The sequence below is a fragment of the Formica exsecta genome, unplaced genomic scaffold, assembly GCF_003651465.1.
Source record: "Formica exsecta isolate Colony F162 unplaced genomic scaffold, ASM365146v1 scaffold115, whole genome shotgun sequence".
In the NCBI taxonomy this organism is placed as follows: Eukaryota; Metazoa; Arthropoda; class Insecta; order Hymenoptera; family Formicidae; genus Formica; species Formica exsecta.
The window spans coordinates 2,882,085-2,903,759 of NW_021848490.1; the positions used below are offsets into that span (position 1 = coordinate 2,882,085).

Here is a 21,675-nt window from a genome sequence, read left to right on the forward strand (position 1 = left end):
TATATATATATATGCGATATTTGCTTAAAAAAATCGTGTTAGACATTATTCAATTTACGAAGTTTCGCTGTTAAATGCAGCAACATGTGCATTGAGTGATTGAGCGCACTTTTATGTGGGTGCATATATAGGTAACGTCAAATTAAAAATTATATATTTTACACATACACATACACACACATACATAATTCTATATATATCTAATTCTTTTTTATTAAATATAACCGAAACATTTTTTTTTTTCTTAAAATCCTGTGATATTAAAATATATAAAAGCGATACTTCGGAATATCGAATAAAAAAAGAATAAAAGCGTATATAACAAAAGATTAAATTAAAAAGTATAAATTTTTAACTAAAATATCATAGTGACGAGATTTATTTATAAGAAAGAGTCTTTATTCGCAATGTAATTTGATGATTTAAACTGACCACATTCGCTAATGGCCTTATCAAACATGATAAATTTAGCATTCATGTTTTGTTTCCTTAAATAGTACGTATAAAGTTTGCAGATTGTCTTATGATGTGTCGCTTGAGAAAGATCTCATAAACAATGCGTAATCTCCCCTCAATGAATATACGTCTTTTTATATACGTATTTTCCATTATTATAAAAGCTATGATTATTTTTGTCCTCTTTATTACCGATTAAAGGAAACGTTTAAATTGAGTCTTTTTAATTCACTTATTCAATCGTACTTAATTTTTTTTCGCATATAAACTATAATTTACATAAAAAGAGACAAACTATAACTTAAAGTAGATAATTTAATATATTCTGCACATCAAGATCTAAATTAATTTTCGTTTATTCAAGTAAATATGTGAGTTGTTTTTGCGAATAAAAAGATGATTGCGCTTTTTACTCACAATACAGTTCTAGTTTTAACATATTTCCGAAGTTTTCAAAAAAACTTACACAACTTTATTCAGAGAAGTTATCTTTTCTATAGGTTTCCAAAACAAATTCTGTAAATAAATTAATCGAATGCAGTTACAAATAATACGGAAGGTTCGGTGGTTACACAGTGATATTGTGCGATCGTGAAATATAACAGTTCTTCATATATTATCGCGATATATCATCAAAGAATAGAAACGTTCACCACGTGACTTTGCGAGCAGGGTCATGGCTGTGAAAGAGTGGTTCAGAAGGCTGCAACCGGTGCAGCTATACCTGGTGCTATTCTTTACCACGACTTTTTTCTTAATCGAGATCATCGCCAGTCATGTGACGCATTCGCTAACTCTACTCCTCAACGCATATCACATGCTCTGCAACATCGTGGCACTCGTCGGCTGTATCGCCTCGATCAAGGTAAGTGCGAAAATCCGCAAATCATTCGTAAGTCTCGCTTATGAAATGACAATGATGTAATTAAGCTTTCAATCTACTCCGTGCCCATCGCGATTTCAAATGATTCTTCTTCACGTAATCATTGTTTTTATAAACATATTAGAGAAAAAGAGTCAATTAGAAAAAAACTTAACTTTGTTATAGAATAAATGACATAAAATGTAACTTCTTAAGTTTAATAATATAAATAATATTCAACCTGCAAGAACAGATATAAGCGATCTTTCATTTTTTGGATATTTTTGAAGAAAAATGCGAAAAAATCTAGAGCTAGAAAAATTTGCATTGACATGTGTCGCTTCGATAATTGAGACAAGTTCATAATGACTCCGTTGAATTTAGTGAAACGTAAAGTATACACGATTGTTCTTATTAGAAATTGATAAAGATATACAAGATCTTGATGTAATCTTATATTACGGAAAAAAATTTGCAATTACACATAATCGCATTGTTTGCAGTATAGCTATCGAGAAAGGTACAGTAGCAATAGCAATTGCAGTTCAGTGGGGAATTCATCAATTTGCATTAACGGAGAGGAACAGGGTTCTGTCACATCTTTATCAACGAAAACGAAGGTACGCTCAAAAATATTATAAATATTATAAGATATTATATATAAAAGTTTAAAGTCATCACTAATCTGCATAGAAAAAAATATCTTTTGCTTTCTGTAAATAAATTCTTGAAGTATCAAAATTTTCATGATGCAATATGAAATATTTCTTTTGGAGTATAAAGCTATAATTATTGTCCTATTTTAAAATTATAATGATAAAAAAACTAATAATAATAACTTCAGTTTTGTTTATTTTATTTGCATTCATTGCATGATAGCTTTATGATAAAAATTCGAAATAAATTTTAAAAGAATCTCTTAAATAAGATCTGCATAAAAAAGAGATTTCAATATACATTATTTTTAGTAAAAATTTTATAAAACATTCATAAATAACAATTATTTAAAAATGTCCTATTTAAAAAAATAAAATCCTTTATTTAAAGCATGCTACAAAAACACGTTCATAAGCGCTTATTATAATTCGTTTATAATAATTCAGAAGTAAAAAACTTGCTTTACAGGAATCATGGTCGGACAGAAAAATGAAAAACACATTTGGATGGGCCAGAATCGACATTGTCACGATGCTCGTCTGCTGTGTGTTTTTGGCATCTTTTTGTTTCTCCCTACTAATGGAGGCGTTGCAGACATTGGTGCACATCGATCATCTGGATGAAATGCATCACCCGTTGCCCGTGCTGTGCATCGGTGCTTCTGGAATACTCTTGAATGTTTTATGTTATATTTTAATCGGAGGATTCGCGTTTAATCAGGGAATCTTCGTGCACGTCACTGAGAAAGGAGACGTAATACTTTGCAGGTAATTTTCGATAGATTCAAATTACAAACAGTCGAAGAACAAGAAATGCACGATAATTCACACTCACAATTTGAATCGTTCTTTAAGTACTTGACAAGCATTTTATGAGTTTGTATTAAGTAACAAGCGAGATAAAGTTATGTATATATACACATTTTTTATTTTTGAAATCCCAGTTGAAACGTGCAGTTGTATGTATTATATGTATTATATTAAATGTTAGAGAGTTTTTTAAATATGTCTTCGTAAACAAAAACAAATCAAAATATAGAATTCTTGAAATATTTCATTGTACATATTTATTTAATGGCAGAATACGATTTGCCAATCGTATTAATTAATCCATATTATCACCAAGTATTTGATATTTTAGAAATGTGAATTCACAAGAAAGAAAGGATGGCGAGCAACAGTTGTCGGCACAAACTAGGCGAAGTCCATTGGCAATACCAAAAAGCCAAGGCTTTAGGGAAATGTGTCGGGATGTTCTCGGATGCGTTTTCGTCATACTAGTATCGATTTTAGTTTATTTCACCGATTCCGATGTGGCCAAATACATTGATCCAGTCTTTGCCATTATTTCATCAATTTCACTATTCGTTCTTTGCTATCCATACAGTGAGTATATTTTCTTTAATAAATCCAAAATAATAAGATAATGTAAAATGTGATACTTACTTGTATAAAAAAAAAAATAATATAATTAGTTAGAGATTTGTTTTTGTCCTGTGACTAATATATTAATTCTTGAAAATAATCAGCTCCTTTCTTTTTCTCATTATTTCTTTCTATAGTGAAAGAATCAGGTTTAATTCTGCTTCAAACAATTCCAAATCATATAAACATAGATTCTCTCAAAAGAGAATTGTTGCAAGCTTTTCCGGGTATCGTGAATGTCCATGACTTACACGTATGGCAATTAGCAGGAGAAAAAATCATTTCTACAGCACATATCATATTTTTAGATCCAACGGTAAGGAAAATCAAATCACAAGCTAAATTGATTTATTATAAAATAAGTTACATTTAATAGAAATTACTTAATAATTTTTAGTGAAAAAAATATTAGTTCGACATTTTTTTTTTTAATTAAACAAAATATATATATATATATATATATATATATATTATTAAATTATGCTAACAAGAATGAGAGGAAAAATCAACGATTGAGGTTACACAAAAGATTTCAGCAGCATTTGCACAGTTTATGTATGCAAAGAGAGATTAATTTAAGTATACGCACAGATTTTTTACAGAACAAATATTACACGATAATTAATGGTTAATATGGATATCGTAAATTATTTTCCTTCAAATTTATCTTTTCTCGCACAATTCTTTGTTCACGTTGATTTGAACGATGCCGATCAAAATAAATAAGTAAAAGAGATTCATTTATTCGTTTATTACGTTAAAAATATCCCGATTTTTTTCCATCAGGTTTATGCTAGTATCACGGATCAAGTCACCGCCTTTTTTGTCGAAATGGGCATTACGCAGGTTACTATACAGCCAGAATTTCATAAGGTACGCAGAATATATTAATACTTCGTCTTTCTATCTTTAAAATCATTTCAACGGATAATGATTTGTGTCATCAGATAAAACCGAATATGGAGAAAACTGATTGTCTGATTCGTTGTCACGGGGAACACTGCAGTTCCTCCCAGTGTTGCTCGCGAGAGAACTTCTTGGAGGATGCGTGCAAGTCGGAGAAGGACACGCATCCGATCAGTAGAAAATACGACAAAAAGGAAATAATACCAGCTACATGTGCGATTAGTTTGGAGAAATTTACTAATTACGCGGAAGAAGCCCTAGTGGTGCGGACTGTCAAGAGCGATCCAACAGCAGAAATATCTGAACACGATTTGACGAATGAAAACACATCTCGCTTAAACAGCGAACAAGAATAAAGCATCGTAAATATTGACATTCAATTCCTGTGCGATAACTATAACCGATCGGATATCTACAAGTACCAGACATCTGCAACTGCTGATAACCACGTGGACTACAGCATCATATCTTAACTTAACCCTACAATGATACTATATCAGCTTTATGACAAGAACGATATCATGGATATGGCATATCCGAACTAACTTTGACTTCTTATAACTTTCATAAAAATGACACATATTGAAACATATTTTTTTTATCGTTATCTAAAAGCAGTAAAAATTATACAAGCGCGGCAAAAAATTTTATTATCCTTATTAATAAAAAAACTACAATAAGTAAGATAAACAAAACCAAAAAAAAAAAAAAAAAAATAAAACGAAAAAAAAAATTCCCGAGGTGGCGGTTGGGGGTGAGCGGAAGAATGCTGACCGCGATTCCCGCGCACTCCCAGACATATACGCCGAGATGGACACCCGGGGGGGTTTTAGTGGGTATTCCCTGCGGAACTTGCAGGGCGAGTCCCACATAACCCCGCGGAGCAACGCCCGCCCGCGGGGTATGCGTAAATGCATTTCCCCCCCGTCAAAAAAAAAAAAACAAAAAAAAAAAAAAAAAAATGCAACGATAAAAAAAATTTCCGGGTATTTCATACTTATAATGCCGTTTTAGGATTAAGTCTTCATTAATTGTTCATGGATAATAGTTTCGTTTGATTCTTTTATGGCATATTATTTTGCTTAAAATATATAATCCTGCTCATCATATTAAATGCCATGATACTTTCGGGCTACAAAATTCGACATTTGACAAAAAAATATAAATAGAAATTTATTAGTTTTACTGTAAATAGTACAATAATCAAATACTTTCTATCACTTTGAGGTCATCAAGAAATTACAGATGCACTAAATCTTTTTTTGTAGAAGCCGTATATATTTTTTTTAGTATTATAATCTTATTAATATTTTGTTTTGGAAAAAAATATTATTAGAATTTAAATTACTCAAAAAACTTGAAACAATTTTTAAGTTATATCTTATTTTTCGCCATACACACAAAGTTTTATTCTCTTCATATAATATTGTATTTTAAAAAATGTATTAGCAAGTAAAATTATCTGGCACCTAAAAATATCAAGGCTAAACATGAGTCGTGATATACGTACACATTTTTAACGAGAAGACTGCAAACTAGTATTAAGTATTTCAAAATGTACATATAACAAGATAGATAATTAATATCTTGTAGTTTCGAAAATTCGGGCAGTATGTATGTTAGTTATCAGAAGAACGGAATATTAATTTCGTTAAATATATACAGTTCATAATAAATTTATATTTCTTCCAGTGCGATGAGATGTGTTCCTCAAAATGAACATAGTATAACATACATCATTCAATTTATCAAGCGATGCGGTAGAGCGGTAGTCAAGTCATAACTACCGTAAAAAAAAAAAATGAAAAAAATCCTCTAAAAAAACCTTTTCAAAAAAAAGTTTTTTTAGAGGGTACATATATCCATAACCATATATTATCGCTCATAAGTATATACAGAGTAATTTATTTTAATATTAATAGTCAAATATATCTGCAAATCATACTAAAATTTTTAAGTAAAAAAGTTGCAAAGTATTAATAAATAAGCATGTACTTATGAGCGATATAATGTGTCTAATACGAATTATATATAGATTAAGTAGAATATATTTAGTAGCTCAATAACTATACAAATATTAACGACAATTCGATATGTTCCTCTCTCTCACAAATGTAAAAATTCATACTTTTTAAGAAATAAGTATAATCTTTTGTCGTTTCTTTTTCAACTATGATTAGATAAAATATATATTAAATCGCGAAATTATAATTTTATAATTATAATATATAATAAAGATATCTCTTAAGATATACTACTAAATATTTTTTCTTTTACAGCGATTTCTAAGTAAAACTGTTTTACATATTACATGTATTATATTAACATTATCAAGTGAAACTAAATAAAGTAAAAACTATATGTGTAATTAATTTTAAAGAGATATATTATCCATAAAAAAGAAATCAGCATAATTTATGAACAATAAGATTAACAGAAATGGATATCTCAACAAACAAGACGAAAACAAAACTCTGGAGATATGTCACTGACAACAATTCCTACGCAATAAGTGTGGGTGTTAATGATCAGAAACCTGTTGCTGCCGATAGCAACGAGGTCTATAGCACTCTATCTTAAGTTTGGGGTCGCTGTTCTGACAGATAATAATTTAACTCATCGTCCACGATCAAATTGACATATGTTTAATATAATGCATTACGGGAGATTTAGATCTTCTTATTTGAAATTGAAAAAATTTGCTATATTTTAAATTTTTGTATAAAGTAATTTATAGTAGATTTCTGTATCTTTACAAACATATTTTGATTAATGGTTGTAAAGAAATTTTGTCCTATCTCTTCGTAATTTATAATAACAAATTTAATTGTATATATTTTATGTTAATACGTTGAATATAAATATTATTATTACTCTCTTATACATTTTTAATGTAATTTGTGCGTGTATGATATCATATTTATTATATCAAACTTAAAATAATTAAGACAGGCGTTATTATTACACATATAAGTATTCGAAAATCGGCATCCATTATATAATTTTAATTCTTTAAGAGCAATGCTGAATGATTTTTTATACAAAGACGCTTCATTTATCAGCGGCAGTTCTATCTGCGACAATATTCGGCTGCATAAAGAAATGTGCAGAGACTGTCTAGAGATATGATACATCAGCGGAAACTGCGGTTTATAACACGCACTTTATTATATTTAGAGAGATTATTGTAAACTCTGATGTTTTGAGAAACAGAGAAATACCTCGAAGATTTGCACAATGAGGAAACTATTAATAAATAGATATTATCACATAAAATATAAATATTATTACATTTATCTAACTTATACTTGTTAGTATTATATTATTTTGAAATGTATGACTAATGTCCATTTTATCTATTCTATTACGGTTATTCTTTGCATTGAATTTTAGATAATTACAAAATAAAATTGCATTAGAAATCAATATTGTCTCAATTTGAATTTTTTTTATTGAAATAAAGATTGTGTATTAAAAAATGTACTAGGATAATTAATTGATAGACTAACGCCATCAGAATATAGCGCTCGGAAGATGCAACAGACAATAACCAATGATCTACCGATGATCAATTATAATCTTTGTAATAAAGTAAAAATTTTTGCACAGATATTAATAATATGTCTCATATAGAATTATATATCAGTTTATTTCTTGTTATATATATTTTAAAGAAAATAAAAAATACGAAAAAGCTATTGTCAAGAAATGAAGACGTGTTAATCATGCCAACTCTTTCTGCTAATCAGTTCAATAACCGCTATTCTTCACAACTAGACCATGCTAATTTAAAAGCCATATTCTCGACACAACAAATGTGCAAAACTTCATGAACACAAAGATTCAGTAAATTTATTTTAGCCAAAAAAATTGCCATATATATATAAGAAGATGCTCCCCTCATAATTTCATTGAAAATTGCCGTTTAGCAGAGAGAAGTATCTTGTGCCTAAAATATCAAACTATATAAACTCACTCAGGGTTTCATGGGAACGATCATCAACAACGAGATCTCTATTTATAACATTTTCGGCTTCTGCTTTCAAATAGTAAGTTTCTTAAATGCACGCGAATAAAAGACCGGTTAAAGATTATTACTTATATATTCAACATTTTTATTACACAAAAATGTTTAATATATAAGTATGTCTTTTAATTATACAATCAAGAAGACAGTGTGATTGCTAGATAACTATATTTCGCATTTGTAGCAAATAAAATATCTATGATATAATAAGTTTATTACTACATTACATATCTTGAATATTCTCAAAAATCAACAACTATGTTATTTTATTTTTTACATATTAATATTTTTCGATTTCATACTTTAAAGCAAATTTAAACATTAAAATTCTACGAGAATCAGAAACGTTAATAATCCAAATTAAATACATTTTAGGATACACATTAATTTTATATAAATAATCAATATACTTGATATTTATCAATCTTGTAATTATTTCGTTGAATATGGCATGATATATAGAATATCTCAAAATCTCCTGATCAATCACCAATTTTTTTTAATGACAATCAAATTTTTAAGCAAAAATATCAAGATATACTTTCCAAGATATAAATGATTAAAAAAAGTTTTTCGTAAATTTCTTTTGAAGTTTAAAAAACCAAATGGATAACAAAATTACATTCTTCAGTTAATTTTATGTAGAATTTTACTTTAATTCCTTTTAGGTTCAGTTACAAAAACATATGGTATGCGAGAGATTGGAAAGTCTTCCAATGAAGATCAACTTTTACCTTTCATAGTTTTCCCAAGAAAAATCAAGGCTTAATTTTAAAAAAATTTATCATTAGAAGAACATCCCCCCGATATCTCTTTGTAATATTTTATATAATAATCGTATTTTAAAGAAACATATATCACAAATATTTATTCCTAAATATACTCAAAAATAATTTGTATTACCTTGTCTTGTGCGAAAATGATTTACTGCCACGTAATTATATCTAGTTTATCTATACGATGCGAACGAATCTTTGCAGAATCGGAGCATCTAATGTCAATTCTTCGGTTGTGTAACTTGCAATAAAAACTTAACTATTGCCGGTCGGTCTGATGCACGACTGTGAGGAATTAGCTCGATGTAGGTAACTCTTGGCATCAGAAAGCGGATGGTGTCACGAGATGACGTCGTCTCCGATAAGTTGTACTCGAACGGGAAACCGGCCGGGTGGGGCCTGCTCGTTTAGTCGTTTCTACAACGAGAGACTCAGTGTGAAAGTGACCGTAGAACGTAGTAGAGAGCGGTTGGGCCCTCGAAGAGCAACTCCGGGGCCTATTCTCGCGCGCGCTCGCATTCGACAATATTCATTAAGCAATACCGGTATGCAAAAATGTGAGAACCCGTAAAGCATAAGAGAAACGAAAATGTTTCTGCACTACGTACGATACCGCGTTTTAGTACTCGTCGTTTTCACGCTCTGCAAAGGTAATTAACGCAATCTGGCGTACCTGCCCGCGCACGACGCATCTGTCATACACATGTGTGCGTGTAGGTGTGTGTTTTCACGTGTGTGTGTGACAAGTATAAAGTGGTCACGTGGTTGTCATTGAGTCACTTTTATTGGTGTCGCGGTCAGATTTTACTCGAAGAATATACGATGTGGAAACTTTTTCATTGCTATTCAGCAATTCGTTGCCTCAATAGCGTCTCAGTAATTCTTTAAATCATTTGGAAAGAAACGCATGTGCACGTGCATCAAACCTCGATTAATATTTTAGTTTGTTCGTGTATATTTAAGAAAATGTTAAGTGAAATAAATTGTAAATGTTTCTCATTCTGATAGATCTTGCAAAAATATCTAATTTAAAATTCTATAGCTTTTTCTAACTATGGTTTTATAAAGAAAACAGTTATATAAATATTAAAGTACTTAATCTGAAATTTCGTGGCTGTTTTCTTGAAATCATAGTTCTAAAACGTAAGCAACGTAAAGATTATCATAAACTGTCAATTGTATTTGCTTAAAACTTTTGTTGCAAATGTTACATCTGAACACGGCAAAAACGTTTAACAGAGTTTTTTATAAATAATCTTGTAAAACAGTCGAGTCGTTTTTATCATATAAAATAGATCGATATTGTGAAGCATGGATGAAACGAATGCCTGAATGAATCATGCCCAAAGAACGATGAATCTCACCTGTAGCTAAACTCATTAATTCATTTTGTCATTAACGATACTATTATATTAGACAAAGAGAATTTTGGAAAATGATAAGTTTTTAATACTATGTTATGTATTATACAGAAACAAGTCAATAAAATCAAATTATAACAAACTTTTATTATACAAGTATTAATTAATTATTTAAATAAAATGTGCAATAACACTTACATTAGCAATCAAGTGCAACTGTTGTCAAACTGTTGTTATATTCGCAATATAGGATAATCATACAGTTAATGTTCTGCATCGAATAAAGATATATGTTATGTGAGATATACATCTAGTATTTATTACTAGTATTTCTGAGTCAATCATTTCTCAGCGGTATATCAATCATGAAATTTCATTGAATTTGATCTCGTACGTTGGCGTTTTAATAAGTGGCGATAATTTTATAGGTCATTTAATATAATATGATCAATCAAAAAATGAAAATGCTGCAATAAAGATGCTACATTGATGCTTTATAATAAATAAAGATGCTACATTGTTACTATGAAAAGCATGATAGGCGGCAAGAAGAGAATTATTTCTGCAATATTCCGATCGTACAAAAGAGGCGTCAATGATATTGACTACATAAAACGAGTCATGCTTGATTGCATTAGTCAGTTTATTCGCAATATTTTGTTCGATGACAGCATAACTCAGAAAAAAATGCATATTATCGATACTATAACACCGTCACATTGCAATCATCTCATTTTACTCTTCCTTTGTAAATGTAAAAATTGTGAGAATTATGAAAACTAAAATTTAAGATTTTTTTCTACTTTGCAATATTCTTTGGAATATAATTTTTGTTTTGAAATATTTTAAATAAATTTAAATACTTTCCTCAAAAAGTAGTTCACTTTCACTACAGTTTATAAAAGTTGACATTCCTGTTAAATATTACATTAAATAAAAATTTTAAGAGAAAAGAGAGAATGAGAGAGAGAGAGAGAGAGAGAGAGAGAGAGAGAGAAGAGATTATCATTATTAAATCTTTTTTTAAATACAAACATCTAAATTGTTTATTCTGTTGTAGTTTGCCTTGGATAAAGTTTGCCTTTTATTTTCTATCATCCCGCAACACCTTCATCTTTAGATACGATACTATCTTTTGATATGTAGTTTTTCAAATAATACAAAGATATTCTGAGTTATGTAGTAGCATTATTTTTATGCAATTCAGCATTAAATGTAATACGTTTTAACCTTATCATATTTACATACATGATGATGCAAAGATTATGCGCAAATACGTTTGTAAACTTCCCGTCATAAATTTGCATCATATGCAATCCTTCCTATTGTAAATTATGATATAGTTAGAAACAATCCATTTATTTGTGAATCTCAGTTGCTCAGTCCTGTGTTTCCTATGACTTCTACACAAGCATACTGGCTGATAATATGAGCACGTTATCGGGAGAGGAAAAAAGGACTTCCTTCCTAGTCACGGGTCGCATTTGCGCAGAAACAGACTGAAACGGCACGTGCGTCCTTTTGTGCAGAAGAGTAACGAGGAGGGCCAGATAAAGCCAATCATCCGCAGGACATTGCGGCTAACGCGACGACATTTCTCTCGAAACTCTTAATCATATTCTCACTTATGCGCAAACATTTAGCAACAATTATTCCGATATAAATGTTTCTCATTATCGCGAGATAAATAGCAATATAAAAATATCGATGAACAATTAAAAGAATTGATACAAAGTTTAGAAATAAAATATATCATTATGTCATATAATTATAAGAAAAATTATCTCTAGAATAAATTCTAATAGTTTTAAATTATATTTGAACTACACGAATAATTTTGTGTTTTTCAGCATCGGAAAGTAGCAAACCAATTATTTCGCCAAGCAAAGAAGAAATTGTGTTAAATGAAGGAGAATCTTTAGAGATTACATGCACAGGCTTAACACCAGTTAAATTTGTTTATCCTGATGCCATTATAGAAGCAGTATGCATATTATAAAGTTTATTAGAATAGGTTCCAATATTTTTTTTATTTGTAGCTTGATTTTTCCGAGTATTTTACATTATATTTCAGATATTAAGATGTGTTTCATTTCTCTATAGAAAAATTGGACAAATAATTCTATAAAAAATTACTTCAAATTTTAATAATTAGATTAATTATTTTTGTATAAGGCTTATTTCCTATCAGTTAGTTATAAGAAGCATATCTAATGAAAGTTGCCATATAAAAATATTTATTTATATGTTATCTATAGAAATTACTTCTTAAGTTAAATTAATTTTTATATAAACGCATGCAATTTATATAATAAACTTTACATTATTATTATGACAGTTTAACACTTCAACACCGAGAATAAGCGAGAATAAGGAAAATAGCGTTTACAAATATATGTTTCAACGCCCAAAAACCATTTTTGGCGATACAGGCTGGTACGGTTGTGTCGATTATAATGTTGAAATTATTCCAAATTTCGTTGATAATTCCGAGGTAATACCGAGGAACTGGCTATACGTTTACATAAAATGTAAGACAAAATTATATATTCTGTTTTTACGAATCAATGAAAAATATTTGTGTCTATATCTCGTTTGTAATATATTCATACATTTTGCGTAAAATAATTGCGTTAAACTTGTTACAGCTAGTACGAATTTATTCGTTGAAGCGGATACCTTTGCTCATCTGAATGCAGTTGCTGGTGGTAGTATAGTAATACCCTGCAGACCTACATCACCGGATCTAGTACCTACCTTATCCAACAATAACGTGAGTATTGACAAAATTAGTAGAAGATAATTTGCCTTCTAAAAAAGATATAGTTTCTTAGATTTGTATAATATGCGGCGACGTGTCTACGAAGAAAGTTGTATAGGACCATTAACTTATATCTTATTTGCAAATTCGATTATGATCTCAAAATACATTTTTTAGAATAAGAAATTTATATAAAAATAAGTTGAAAAAATGCTTTGCGGAGAATGTTAAAAATACGCTTAGCACGTTATTGTCTCGAATCCTTCGTTATATTGCAATAAAAGTAATTGTGTTAATTTTATCAGATCGTTATTTATCATTAGACACTTTTCTAACAATTCAACGCGTTTAATTATACACAGGAAGACGAGTTGGAGAAAAAGGCATCATTTGATCCTAGAATTGGTTTCACGATTAGGAACCTCACAGTAAAAGACAGCGACTGGTACAAGTGCTCGATAGAGAAGGACGGCGAAGAGCACGAGGTCAATTACGTCTTGTCTGTGCATCGTAAGTGCGGTCAACTCGAGATGTTAATTTCGCAACATATATATATATATATATAAAAGATGTATCAGCTATAATTACCGAAATTTCTTGGTAACACATTAATAAGAATAATTAAATTGTTTACACAGTAAAACAAACTCTGCCCGAACCGAAAATTCACGATGACACTTTGCGCCATGTCACACGCGGACAAGACCTATACGTGAATTGCACCGTTGAGGTTGATGCATCCGTCCGATATGTATTTAATTGGAGCACGCCGGAACAGGTAAATAGCTTATTTTAGTTTCGTATAGTGAAAACAAAAATACATTCCAAATAAAAACGCGCTTTAATTACTTAGTAATGTGTGGACGAAAATACTTATTGTTAGTGTTTTTAAAAATCTTCAAAATAGAAAAAAAATTTTCTAATTATATTGATTTTTCTTACTAACGAGAGCTAGATTGACGTATCTTGTTAAGGATTAGACGTGCATATTTTAACAACGTACGAATAATCAAAGTTTTCTATTTATATCCCTAGATTTTTTTCATTATAATATTCATCATTCATATATGTAATTTTTTTTAATTGCAGAGCAACAGCAGAGTAAGCACTCAACAGTTTAGAAAACAGCTCGACGGCAATTATCTCTTAGTTACGTGTCAGTTGACGGTATTTAACGTAACAGACGAGGACGCAGGAGAGTACGAATGCGTCATTAGATCGATTCACGACATAAAGAAGACAACGAAAAATATTACGATACACGGTCAGTTTATCATTAATTTAGATACGATTAAAGAATGCGCTTGGATATTTATGAGAAAACGATATGTCTGTATAGAATATAACCATATGCATGTAACGTAAATTTCTTTCAAGGAAAATCTCGTATTAGTACAAGTAATATTTTTTTACGTTTAATATATTTTTAATTTCAGATCCTCAAATAAAGTATATTAATCTTACGTCTCAACATATTGAGAGATATTATCAAGGTGAAAAAGGCGGAAAAGTGCAATGGGTCGTTTATGTTGATGGATATCCAAAACCGCATTTACAATGGTAATTTTGCTGTCTCTCCCTCTCTCTCTCCCGCTCTATTACAATATATACGATTCAAATTAAAAAGTTATATTTTAATATTAATATATATTATACGCAAATATGTATATTACGCCAATGAATAATAAATTAATGCTAACAAAAATTTTTTAACACGTTTAAACATATATATATTTTTTATTACAGGTTTAAACCAAATGGTCAGGAAATTACAGAGAGTCCAAAGTATTCTGTGAACACAAGTACAACAGCTACCATTTTAAAGATAAGCAATTTAGAAATAACGGATACAGGAGATTATATTCTTGAAGCTAAAAATGACCACATGATACAAAAGCTTAATTTTACACTCAATATCATAGGTATTGAGATAATTCTCTAATATTATATAAAAACGACTACAGTATATTTATTTATTGTTGGTTTCAGCTAAGCCGGTTGCCATATTAACAGAGATTGAATCTTATTATGCACCTAATGAAACTGCGGAATTCCGCTGCGAAGTACTATCTCATCCTGCGTCAAACATAACATGGAATTTTTTGAGATGTCCTAATTATCCGTCACTTGAAAATTCAACAATTGTGCAAATGACGGTAAGTGCAATCTTATTAAAATCTGATTTTACATAAATATTTATTTGTATCTATACTGTAACAAGAAACTTCTGTGGATTTTACAGGATGTAATGCAAAGCGTTTACAGCTCCAGCTACGGATTCGAATCGAGAGCAAGAATGCCTATCGAAGTATCGGGGAAAGTAACATGTAAGGCTTGTAATTCCCTCGATTGTGATGCCGTGACGGAGAACATTTTTGTATCCGGTAAGGAGATATTTTACTCTGCCTAGCTGTTAAAACTTATATAATCATATTGCTATTCTAGTTATATACAATATAAATATATGTATATATATATATATCAATTATAATATTAAATTTTGAATATAATAGAGAGGACATCGCGCGCGCACGATTCTATCCCCCTATTCTATAAGTATAAAATTATGATTTACATTATTCTACAAAATATATTTAGTTTCCAATATCTCGTCATTGTAAATTTGCAAAATATTATATTATTTTTATTTACTGTTAAAATCTATCATTGCGCAATTGTTATCTTATCTAATGCAAAAAATACGTAAATTAAAAAGTTATAATTTATTAAAAAATTATAAAAAAAGTTTTGATCAGAATTAAAATGCTTTCAAATGTGTGTCACAATATATTATAAATCATTAATATTAATATTTTCCACTTCTTAAATTTCGCAGATGGAGTAGGTGCTTTTGGTATTATCGGACCAAAGGAATTGGTAACAAAAGGCGATAATGTTGAACTGATATGTGCTGCTTCTATTTATAATTACACAGATGAGCTAACATGGACAAGATTGGAAAACCAGACACATGAAACACCAGTTATAGAAACAGAAAGAATACAGATTATACAACATAAAACCCCGTTCACGTATCGATCAATTTTAAAGATTCATTATGTCCAAGAATCAGATGCTCAGGATTATATTTGCAATGGCAAATGCACAAATGAATTGAATCACGACGTCTTAGATACAACTCTTTCTGATTATGCAATCTACAAATTAATTGCCCATGGTAATTACAATATAATTGATATTTCTTTTATATCTAATATTGTATTAAAAAAAAGTATTTTAAAAATTGAATTGTAGTCATTGTATAATATAATGAATATAAAAAAAGCGATTATCATACAAATATCTTGCCTTAAAATATTAAAAATATTAAAATACAATAAATAAAAAAAATATTTCAGATATAAAATTATTGCGTGCAAAGCCCAATTATAATTTGTTTATTATAAAGAATATGTTTACCATACTTAACTAAAATCAATCTCTATAGAAAATCGTATTGTAATTTATCTTTTTTATATATTTGTGATGCTGTATAGATCCAGTACCGCCGTTTTTTACCAAAACTAATATGAACAAGACTACAGTGAAAAATATCGACGTGATCGCCGAAGGCCATAAAACGGTGATTTTGCAATGTTTTGCTGATGGGATGCCTAAGCCAATAATTGCATGGTACAAGGTACATATCGTGCATTTATGGTTTGGTGGAACTAAATGCAATGTGTCCTTCATTTTATTTTTTGATTCGCAGGACGATGTACTGCTAAAAGAAAATGATCAATATTTATTCAAATTTAATTATCAGGAGCTTAATATTAAATATTTTAAGCAACATGATAGCGGAAAGTATTCGTGCCAAGCTATGAATCGATTAGGCATCAATGAAACTTATCAGCAGATAATCGTAAAAAATTCAAAATGTAAGAAAATGATATCTAGAAAATTATATCACATGTAAAAGGTAATATTAATAAGCACACAGATTGAAAATCAAAAAATTTTTGCAGGGGAAAAACTTGACATAATATTAGCTGCTTCAATAGCTATTTTAGGTATTATCTTAGTGATTTTAGCGATCTTCTTTACGATTAAGGTTCGTCGTGAAAAGGTAAATCGTATTCTATTTTCCTGATATAATTCGTATAAAAGTTATAAAATATAATTTGATATTATATTGCGACAAAATCTTATGGAAAAAATAGTACTATCTAACGAAATAAAAATTATGTCCTTTTATAGAAAATGAGAAAAGAATTGATGGAAGCAGGTCTCATGCACTTTGAAGAAGGTGCTCTAGAATGTCTAAATCCAGATTTGACGGTTGATGATCAAGCAGAGCTTCTTCCTTATGATAAAAAGTGGGAATTTCCAAGAGAACGATTGAAGCTCGGTAAGCGCAACTGTTTTACGTAATCTAGTTTAAATTTAATGAAATAAATATCCAGTTTAATGCAATAGAAACTAATTATTTCTAACTAATTATTTTTCAGGAAAACAATTGGGCAGTGGTGCTTTTGGAGTTGTAATGAAAGCAGAAGCGCAAGGAATATGCGAAACTGAAACTGTCACGACTGTCGCCGTGAAAATGGTACGTCGAACTACCGAGCCGACTTATGTACGTGCACTTGCCAGTGAATTAAAGATCATGGTGCACCTTGGCAAGCATTTAAATGTCGTCAATCTTCTTGGTGCATGCACTAAAAATATTTCGAAACGTACGTATTGCTGAAATAATTCGCAAAAAATTGTGTTAAAACAATGATTAAAGACGTTATTTAACTTGCATTGTCTTTAAACATATCTGTTTTTAATGTTAAACAGAAATGTAAAATTAAATAGTTATTCAAAATGCACTAAGGATTAAAATCTTTGTTACAACAGGCGAATTGTTGGTGATTGTCGAATATTGTCGTTTCGGAAATTTGCATAATTATCTTTTGAGACATAGAAACAATTTTATTAATCAAATCGATCCCAACACTGGAAAACTCGATCTTACTATCGGTATGGATATGCTGACGAGAACTGGCAGTGTCAGTAGTAATAACAGGTTTGTCTATGAATTATATTTTATAAACATTCTATGTTACCATTAATTGTCAATGTATTTGTCTTCTATTTTGTTAATAAGTAACACACATAATATAACACGTTTTAACAAATATTTTAGATGCATTCTAAACTCTGTATTTCACCAATTATTACTTAAACTGCTTTCGTAAAATGTAATGCAAATTAATTGAAAGCATATATTCTTTCTCTATGTTTTAAACAATCTTCTAGAGAATACTAATCAATATCAAAAACTAAAAAATTAATTATATTTCTTTATTTCCAATTAAATATGTTTTCAACGAATTTCTATACTAATACTACAGAGAATTTTGTGTATTAGCTTATTCTACGTCAAATCTCAAAATCTCTAACTTGAATAATCGCATTCTGTCTATGAATGTATTCTGGGTGTTAAGTAATGCACGCACATACACATGCACTGATGCATGCAAGGGGCTGCGGTTTAACAGAGTTCTTCCTTTTTTCTTCTGTCCGTACGACAGGATAAAATATGCAGCATTATCCTTCTCTCGCAGTCTTAGTGCGAATTCAGGCACCGATACGGTGGTGCACTATTATCCAGGAACGGACCCGGACACCCAAATCAACTTTTCGCCAGACGGCTGCGTTCTCAGCAATAATTCATCTCAAGGATGGAGGACAAATTATCGCGGTGATTACAAAGACCAAAATCTCACACCGATTTGCACTCAAGATCTTTTATCGTATGCCTTTCAAGTAGCACGTGGAATGGAATATCTCAGTCAAAGAAGGGTAAAATATTTAACTAGCATAATAAATATATTAGAGTTATGTAATTTAAAATAATGTAATCAAAATTTTTACATAAGTTTGCAACATTAAATGTCTAAAAAAATTTATTTGTTTAAGCTATATTCGAATATTTGAGAATTTATAGTTTTTCAAGGCTTTCACATTAATGTTTGTTATCAGGTATTGCACGGCGACCTTGCCGCCAGAAATATCTTGCTTTGCGAGAACAATATAGTAAAGATCTGCGATTTTGGCCTAGCAAAGACTATGTACAAAGATGATAATTATAAAAAGAAAGGCGATGGTCCGTTGCCTATAAAATGGATGGCAATCGAATCAATTAGAGATCGAATTTTTTCGACGCAAAGTGATATATGGTCATTCGGAATAGTTCTTTGGGAATTCTTTACCCTGGCTGAGACGCCGTATCCTGGCATGGAGGCCGAGAAATTGTATCAAAAATTGATCGAAGGCTACAGAATGGAGCAGCCAGAGTATGCCATTCGCGAAATATATGACATAATGTCACAATGTTGGAAAGCTAAACCCACACTACGCCCAAGTTTCACAGACCTCGCGGAGAATATTGGTAATTTATTGGAGGAAAGCGTGAGATCGGTGAGTTATTTTTCATCTAATTAGGTTATTGTGCCATGATATGAGAGATACAATATATAAATCAATTTTCCAAGACCAATATAATAACACTAATAATAATAAAAAAAGATTTATTAATATTAAAAAGTAATTTGATATTTAAATTAAAGATATAGTTAATAATTCAATCGCATTAGACTTGAGATAATTCTGCTTAGAAAAATAAATACTATCCAAAGCACTACATATCTGAAATTTCTATGAATAATTGTTACGTTTCCAGCAAAGTACAGCGCGTAACAAAATTATATATTTCTATTCCAGCACTATATTAGTCTGAATACCCCATATATGGATTTGAACACGATGATCCTGGAGAGTGGTAAGAATGACTATTTAACAATGATGTCCGCGCCGGATCACGGAGCTTTATCGTCACCGGGACATAATTATGCGAATTCACCATTCTCGGAGGGCGCGCCAGATTCGACGTACTTATGTATGAGTCCCAGCTGTCAGACAAACGAGTCCGGGATATTTAGTCCTAGGCCAAATGAGGATCGTTCGCATTTCGAGTTCCCGTCACCAGCATCGGACTCGGAGGATGCGGTCGAATTGTCACCCATGTTAAAACAAGAGGAGGACCCCTACCTGAAGCCGATTAACGTACAGGAGCGAAGGGCAGAATTCGCACGACAGAGACAAGCGATGAAAAACCAGATGGCCGAGAGACCGATCGATCGAGATTCCGGTTACTGCAACGCGCCGCGAAATCTTCATCTGATCGACCTGAATGATGTGGATGAAAACGACGCGGCTGAGCGAGCGGGCGTGGACTCGAAAAAGGACTACGCGCCGTCTATCATTAGTACTCAGGATAATTACGTGAACATGCCAAAACAGAAGAGCGATCTAAGACTGGGTGTGCCAGACGGCTTCAGCAATCCTAGCTACGTGATGATAAATACCCGCGAGATGGATCAGAGAGCTTAGTTCGCTTATAATGATTTCAGTCGTGTGTTTTTGTGACTATTGAACCGTTTTAAAGACAGGATTCAATGTGACTTAGTGATTTGTTTGTAATTTTGTATTGGACTGACTTTTTCTACTATTATAGTTATAATTGTATATCTTGATATTATCGTGGAATCACAGACCTCCATATACGCATATAGAATTATGTGCGTGGAACATAGTATCTAATAATATCAAATAACATCCAATTTAGTATTTTGTGAAATGTCTCTCAATCGATGTGCCATGGTAATTAATAGGATCAGCGAGAAATGTGATTAATAGCGTCAGTGAATAGAAATAAAAAAATTATTTCTTATGAATATATATCACAGAGAGCATAAAACACTCATTGTCAGTATATTCGTGCTTATTATATGCAAAGATTTTAATTCTCTTATTTATTTATTTTCAACGCGATTTGATATAGATTTTTTGTTTGCAAAATGGTTTACATATTTCCTCACGGGAATAAGGTTTTACAAAAAAATTATATTTTATCAATAAATGCACTTCCTGATCTTAAGAATTAACATTTTCGAATATTTTATGATGCTTTCTATCTGGAATATATATAACAATTCGAAACATTTATCAAACTATAAATAACTAATATATTCTCGGCAAATTGTGCATCTGTGTATAATTATTGCGTATGATTTATTTGCTAATACAAAAAATGTATCATAAAATTGTTATCTACTAAGACTTTGGAATTTAAATACCTAATTAGTTAATATTTTAGAATATTAAATAACATTGTAATATTGTCATATTAATTTCTTTCTCGTCACATATACAAAGTACAATGATATGGAATACTTAAACAAGATATAATATATGATAAGAAAATGCTTTGCAAATTTCTATTTCATTATTGAAATGTTTTATTCCTATTGCGATTTATTCAAAATATCAATATTTAAATTTTTTATGTTTCTATTTTATCGCAAAGATAATATTCACGCGGGACTTAATGTTTTTGTAAGTTTTTCGCAAAATTGTAAAAAATTTAAAAAAATTTGCATAATGTTAGATATTAGA

The 21,675-nt window shown here is 30.4% G+C and overlaps 2 protein-coding genes across 7 annotated transcripts in view; both read left to right on the forward strand.

Annotated features, from left to right (window-relative positions):
* The window catches only part of LOC115238101 (zinc transporter 1), a 7,001-nt gene extending 2,067 nt beyond the window's left edge, over positions 1-4,934 (forward strand). For 2 of the 5 annotated variants that reach the window (XM_029811675.1, XM_029811682.1), the window contains exons 2-8: positions 1,129-1,321; positions 1,822-1,938; positions 2,444-2,742; positions 3,116-3,360; positions 3,537-3,715; positions 4,186-4,272; positions 4,347-4,934. In XM_029811675.1, coding sequence (XP_029667535.1) covers positions 1,133-1,321; positions 1,822-1,938; positions 2,444-2,742; positions 3,116-3,360; positions 3,537-3,715; positions 4,186-4,272; positions 4,347-4,661 — 1,431 coding nt within the window. In that variant the 5' untranslated portion in view covers positions 1,129-1,132 and the 3' untranslated portion in view covers positions 4,662-4,934. Of the gene's footprint in view, positions 1-8; positions 132-956; positions 1,322-1,821; positions 1,939-2,443; positions 2,743-3,115; positions 3,361-3,536; positions 3,716-4,185; positions 4,273-4,346 lie in introns of those variants that run through there. The other 3 variants (XM_029811660.1, XM_029811691.1, XM_029811669.1) reach the window with 3 other exon arrangements.
* A 4,597-nt stretch (positions 4,935-9,531) lies between these two features.
* On the forward strand, positions 9,532-21,491 carry LOC115238084 (vascular endothelial growth factor receptor 1). Of its 2 annotated transcripts, none has more exons than XM_029811626.1 (21): positions 9,532-9,758; positions 12,320-12,453; positions 12,808-13,000; positions 13,118-13,242; positions 13,593-13,740; positions 13,869-14,008; positions 14,320-14,494; positions 14,667-14,790; positions 14,977-15,152; positions 15,220-15,386; positions 15,473-15,614; positions 16,067-16,408; positions 16,728-16,870; positions 16,943-17,111; positions 17,199-17,299; positions 17,431-17,581; positions 17,682-17,906; positions 18,073-18,241; positions 18,750-19,020; positions 19,201-19,638; positions 19,942-21,491. In XM_029811626.1, the coding sequence occupies exons 1-21, from the start codon at positions 9,698-9,700 to the stop codon at positions 20,608-20,610; spliced, it is 4,263 nt and encodes a 1,420-aa protein (XP_029667486.1). In that variant the 5' UTR covers positions 9,532-9,697; the 3' UTR covers positions 20,611-21,491. The 2 variants fall into 2 exon arrangements, with proteins under 2 accessions (XP_029667486.1, XP_029667496.1); XM_029811636.1 differs by having other exon boundaries at positions 18,783-19,020.
* The last annotated feature ends 184 nt before the right edge of the window (positions 21,492-21,675 follow it).